This window comes from Azolla caroliniana, unplaced genomic scaffold (assembly GCF_043228905.1).
Source record: "Azolla caroliniana isolate FFs.n. ecotype wild unplaced genomic scaffold, voAzoCaro1.0.p SCAF_5, whole genome shotgun sequence".
NCBI classification, from domain to species: Eukaryota; Viridiplantae; Streptophyta; class Polypodiopsida; order Salviniales; family Salviniaceae; genus Azolla; species Azolla caroliniana.
Window position 1 is genome coordinate 20,546,360 of NW_028230440.1, and position 6,521 is coordinate 20,552,880.

General features: G+C 37.1%; 1 protein-coding gene across 1 annotated transcript; it reads left to right on the forward strand.

Moving 5' to 3' along the window:
• The first annotated feature begins 305 nt into the window (after positions 1-305).
• Positions 306-6,232, forward strand: LOC147864392 (uncharacterized). The gene is made up of 8 exons (XM_087320184.1): positions 306-541; positions 704-1,011; positions 1,789-2,038; positions 2,418-2,583; positions 2,780-2,879; positions 4,162-4,290; positions 4,502-4,717; positions 5,777-6,232. Exons 1-8 carry the CDS (start codon positions 334-336, stop codon positions 6,053-6,055), a joined length of 1,656 nt encoding a protein of 551 aa, XP_087176310.1. The 5' UTR covers positions 306-333; the 3' UTR covers positions 6,056-6,232.
• Positions 6,233-6,521: the final 289 nt, after the last annotated feature.

Sequence of the window (6,521 nt, forward strand, 5' to 3'; positions counted from 1 at the left end):
CAACATAATTTCACGACAAAGTGTGATAAATTTTGAGTGCCAAGCAAAACCCGACGCATGAAAGGTTAAGCATCATAAAACTCAAGATGCGCGAAAACTCGTGAAGTGGCATATGTATACTAGAGAGGGGGGGGGGCTCATCTTCGTCTTCTTCGTCTTCGTGTGCATTTCGGAACATGGAAAATGTAAAAAAACTAATCTCTATGTACACCTGTCCATTACAGACATGTTTACCTGTCAAGGTTAGATTTTCAACCCTCACCCACAAGTTCTCTAGGGGCACACACACCCACACCCACACCCCACTTATTCACCAATCAATCCACACACACCATGAGCCTTGCTGGCCTTTACCCATTCCATGTCTCTGCTCATTCCCCTAGTGCCAAGCCTGCCCTCATTGGCTTCCTTGCAGGCTTCTCTGTCTTTGCTGCCCTCATCTTCACCTTCAATAACTTCAACCTCCATGATTCCCCTGTTTTTTCTGGCATCAAGCTCTCCCATGCCCCCTGCACTACAAGTAGCCCATCAATCTCAGGGGGTGCTGCCTCTACTCCCCTTCTCTTTTCATGATTTGTCAATCATAAACAATCATGAGTTTTTTATTTTATTTTGTCATGCAAAATTGATTGCCATCTTGAAGATTGATTGCCTCTGTTTTTTTGTTTTGTTTTTTGTTTTTGCCTTTGATTATATACCTCAGGAGGTTGCGAAGAAGAAGGCGACAAAGATCGGGATCGATGGGAGCTCCTCTTGTCCATGTGGGGTGATTTCATAAAGAATGAAACTCATCCTCACCATAGCACCTTGTTCCCTAAGCCTCCATACTGGCAGAATTGTAGCGAGAAGGCGGCACACGACAAGGCCCTAGACACGCGAGGTACCGATGGATCTCCTCCGCCATGGTCTCTATGGAAAGGGAACCTCCAAGATGTGGAGGACGACGCGCTACGCAGCAAGTTTGACCATGTCGATCTGGAAGATTCCAACATCACCCCTAGACCACCATGGGTATTAGGCTTCAGCTTGTGTATATACATACATACATACATACATACATGGTGTATGTATGTATGTATGTATGTATGTGTGTGTGTGTGTGTGTATGTATGTACCATGTATGTATGTGTGTATGTATGTACCATGTATGTGTGTGTGTATGTATGTACCATGTATGTGTGTGTGTATGTATGTACCATGTATGTGTGTGTGTATGTATGTACCATGTATGTGTGTGTGTATGTATGTACCATGTATGCATGTGTGTATGTCTGTCACATTAATATGACAATATTATTGTCATTTTTTACCCTGTTTGATTAATCCCTCATAGACTGTTCCTGCACCATGCCCAAACCATAGTAATATCTAAAAATGTAATGCCCAAATCATAGTGTAATATCTGTATGTGTGATGCCCAAATCATAGTAATATCTGTATGTGGGATACCCAAATCATTGTAATATCTGTATGTGTGATGCCCAAATCATAGTAATTTCTTTGTGTCATACCCAAACCATAGTAATTTCTATATTTGAGTGATGCCCAAATCATAGTAATATATCTATTTAAGTGATGCCCAAACCATAGTAATATCTATATTAATGATGCCCAAACCATGGTAATATCTATATTCTCAGCCATAACGGTGGAAAGACATCGGTGATCTTTTGGGATGCCCTAATTATATGATTGATCGAATAATTTGGGTCACTAATGATGGCCTCCTCACCAATTATATAATTGACTGAATGTTCGAATGATTTATGTGAATCTTCATGGGGGCAGGTAGAAGGTGGTGATGCGGACAACTACCCCTTGACAAGGCGGGTGCAGCAAGATCTTTGGTTGCATCAACACCCCCCGAACTGTAGCGATCCGGGGCTAAGGTTTATGTGGGTCAATTGGGAGAATGGGGCTGGCTTTGGGCTCGGGGCTCGCATCAAGTGCATGTTGGCATTCTTCTCCATCGCGGTCCGAGAGAATCGGATTCTCGTAAGTGATTCGTTCGGAAGGGCAGATCACGCAGGATGTGAAGGTATAATAAACAACTCTAGATATAACCTTGTCATGAAGTTCTTCCGCAAAACGTGTTTTTTACGCCCAAATATAGGAACCATTGATTTGGCCCCCTCGGATACGAACATCAATTATATAACTAGGGCCTGGATCGAAACAATATGAGGAATATAATTGATCAACAATTCTACAATAGATGGAGGATTGGATTATAAATTGATCAACAATTATACAATAGATGCTAGGATTGGACTATAAATTGATCAATGATTATACAATAGATGCTTAGAGGATTGGATTTTAAAAATGGATGCTAAGGACCAAGAATGATGAGATTGGCACAAAATGAAAAATTGCGATAGATTAGCTTGTAACGGTCACGAGTGTGTTTTCTCTAGGGGATCGGCGCAACCAATGGGATTGTTATTTCTTGCCGGAGACGACCAAGGAGTGCAAAATGAGAGCTTTGGAACTGAGATCTCAGCCTGAGGCTGTGGAGAAAGGCATCATTGTAGAAAATACCAAGTATGGCTGGGGGGACATGTGGAATAGCCCAATTTCCAGGTGAGTCAATATACCAATATTAGGGCTTTACTAAATAAATGACCAAGGAAACATGTCATGCAAGGTTTTTAAGAATTTGTAGGCTAAATTTAGTCTCAGACACACCCAAAAAGGGAAAGATTATGTCATGTATGTATGTACTAATGTTAGGCCCATACTTAAAATTGACATGGAGCAGTTGTTTTGGTTAGTACAGTAGGTGGGGGTCTCCATGGGACTACATGCAAACCACAGTGGATGTTCATGGCAAGCTCATAAGGCATCCCGCGAGTGATCGGCGTTGGTGGAGAGCTCAGGTCATTAAATCTCAAGTCTCTTTCCTATTGTCCTTCCAAAATTTTCCTAATAATGATGCCTTTTTTTTATAAAAAGCTCATAAATCTAGGGTTTGCTTGAGGACAATGCGATCTAGGCGCAGATTTGCATCATTTGGCACTAGGAAATACTTTTAATTTTCTGGGTGACTATTGGGAAGTCCTTTTCAATGTGTGTGGCATTACATATTTGAGTATATTGAAGTCTCTCTAGCTAGAATTACCCCCCTCGTCATGGTGTTTAGCTAATGTCTGATATAATCCATGTCCTCGTGGTGGTTAGCCTTAGTATGCCGTCTTGATTATCACTCGATTGGTTCACATGCCACATGTTAAGCTCTAAATTGAGGAAATAATTTGTCTGTACATACATATATTATGCAAAACCAAAAAACGATGGCTTTTTACATAATTGCGCATTATTCACATTTGATCTTCAAACCCATACAATGAAATCCTACTGGAACTTATCTTCACTTTTCATTACAACCATTGATAATACTCACACTCCAAAATGCACCATTATATGGCTAAAACCTCTAAGAACTTTTCAAGCATTTGTTTGTATGATCTAAATATCAAGCAAATTTGTTTCATAATGGTGTATAAATTTGAGTGACTACTTAGGAAAGGGAAACATGATACTTCAAATTTCAAAATATGTGTAAACGCGTCCCCACAAATTGCAATTAAAGAATAAATGTTGGCATATGGAATATATTTAATTACTTGGTTAAGGTTCTCCGAATGCTATTTTATGCAACATTAGGTTAGAAACCTAAGAATCAATGTCAGACTAGAGCAAGATAATGGTAATGGTTTTCGATTTTTGTATAAGTATCCATTAATGACCAGGGAGTCAACAACAGTTTTGGAAGAATGCGAGTAACTTTTTCAAGTTCTTGCAATTGAGTAATTCGAGGCAAATTGTTAGGGAATCGCCCCTAACTGAGTATCTCGTCATTAATTTCTTCTTAATGTAGTTACCTCACCTTGAACATGGGATGGCAAATCTTTTTTTAATTCACTTACCTTATCCAATCCTTTAGTGACTCAAATCCTTATTATACTTTCTCTAACACCATACTATTAATAAGTACCTTAATTATAGTTAAATATGGAGATTAGTATCACAAAACCCTTGTTTGGTAACTCGTAATGGGCTTAGGTATATAATATTAGCCTTGCAATAAGAGTAGCCATTAACCAAAATGGAATACGTCTTGTTACTCATTTTTATTAGTTTTTTGTCTAAAACTTATAGGCAATTCGATACATGATGCGATTCCCGAGCGAATACACATGTCGTCTCATGAACCAAGCTCGACATCAATATTTTGGAGCTACTGCTGCTCGAGCCATGTTATCAACCTTGCCATCGACTTGGCCTGAGGTATTGTGAATAGACTCTTTAATCTCAACTAGTTTTGTTCCACGTGAAAAAATATCTCGAGTTAGACAAAAGAAATTTTACATCGCAAATTGCTATGCAATATCAATCTTTGAGATTTGGCAAAAAAAGTGTTGTTCATCAACACTAAGAGAGAGCTGGATTGAAATGCTAACTAGCTAGAAAACTTTTCTAACTCATTTCTTGAAAATAGATTGCAGCAAACAACATAGAGGGAGACATGGAGAGGATTATTTGGGGGAGTCGATCACCTTGGATTCCTCGACCAATGATTAGCATGCATGTGAGGTTAGGTGACAAAGCAAGGGAAATGGAGATGGTCCCATACACAAAATATATGGATTTGGCTTCTCGGCTACGCGCCAGCTTCCCCGATGCTATTAACATTTGGTTAGCCACTGAAATGGAGGTATATTCTCTCTCTCTCTCTCTCTCTCTCTAGGCCTAGACATTGTCTCTTTTTCAACACTAATTCACAATTGAATTGTCCCAAAATAGTTTATGAGCATTCAGTGGTTATGTATGTAGTCTAATACAAGATAGGTGGTCCCATTTCATTGTTGTCTTATTGGTCAGAAATACATTGAATGCATGGTTATATTGGTTCACCATCAAACCATAACTAGGAGGCTCACATGCACAATTGGTTGTAGTTTGTCAAGTTTATCCCTATTATCTCATGTTTGTTTCGTTCCTCGATTACAAATTTCATTCTAATCAACTCAATATTACAACGAATTTCAAACTTGAAGTACCAAAGATATATTCAAGTAGAACTACAAATATTCATATTTCAATCATGCATTATCAATTAGGAATATTGGAACATGCAAATCCAATCTTGTTTTTAGAGAGAAGAAAGTCAATCCCTATTTTACAAAAGCATGTCTTACACAATAACACACAATACGAAGCATTTTGTTTTTACATCATTCATCAGGTTCTAAACATCTAGACTTAAGATTGTGTGATCAAGTTTGATTTGATAATATCTCCATCATAACTTATTTATATTTCTAGTTTGAGATGATTCATCGTAATCTTGGTTGTACAACAAATTGCTCTCATAAAATAAACTTTCGGCAACAAAGTATGAAAAACGAGAATATTGTGCTCTAAAAGGTAATGATCTAACGTTTAAAAACGAGAAATGTACAAATTCAATTTAACAACCAAGGATTTGTGCATGAAAGCAACACTTTATAAAAGTTGGTGATCCAAATTTGAAAAACGAGGTAAATTTCATACATATTCATTTCTTGTAACCAAGGATTAGAAAGCGATAGGACATTAACAGGCGACAATAAAAAGAAACCAATGAGATTAAATATTGTTTTGGCTCATCCATATCTTTTTGCTTTCTTCTTTTAAAATGAATATCTTGATAGATATAAGCATTCTTTTTTATTTCCTTAACCATGTAATTATTAATGATTGGTTCTCACATACTAATTTATTGCAACCAAAGGACGTAATCGAGGAATCAAAGAATCATAAAGATTGGAATATCTACTACACCAACATAACTAGGCAAACTGGGACAATTAGTATGTTCGAGTATGAACAAAGCATTGGTACAGAGGCTAGCACAAACAATGGATTTGTAAACTTCCTAATGGCTCTAGAGTCAGATTTCTTTATTGGACCATTGGGATCTACATGGAGCCTTCTTCTTGATTGTATGCGGGCTACAGGTGGAAAGCTTATGTCAGGATTTTTGAGTGTAAATCTCGACACATTTTGGTAAGGCAAGAAAAGAAAATGATGCGTCCACATTGATTTGATTAATTTTATACAATAATTTCTCAAGCATCACTTTATGATACCATGTTATTGAATTTTATAAATGTTGATGCACATATACAAAATCAAGGTTGTTTTGTTCATTATTACATTGAATACAAAATCATAGTTCATTTGTCTATTACCGGTTCCCAAATCAGCTTTTAGTTATTTGAGTTGCTTCAAATAATTGGTTTTCAAATTCTTACAAAATGGGTGATTTCTTATGGAAGAAGATATTTAAGTTGAATTAATAGTGGGTAAGTTCAATGTACTAATGTAAATTGATTAAAATATGATACCATTTAGCAACATTTGAAAATGGTGTTTGTGTAAATGTTGTTTTACTCGATATAAAAGAAAACAATCTATAATTATGAACGACAATAGTGTATATAAATCTTTTGTATAAATGTAAAGGGGCAACCATC

What these genes read in the sequence shown, in the direction of transcription:
- LOC147864392 (XM_087320184.1), top strand. Translation starts at nt 334, where the DNA reads ATGAGCCTTGCTGGCCTTTACCCATTCCATGTCTCTGCTCATTCCCCT. An exon ending in AGATCACGCAGGATGTGAAG is followed by an intron (nt 2,039 to 2,417) that starts GTATAATAAACA and finishes TGTTTTCTCTAG; the next exon opens with GGGATCGGCGCAACCAATGG. An exon ending in GGTTAGCCACTGAAATGGAG is followed by an intron (nt 4,718 to 5,776) that starts GTATATTCTCTC and finishes TTGCAACCAAAG; the next exon opens with GACGTAATCGAGGAATCAAA.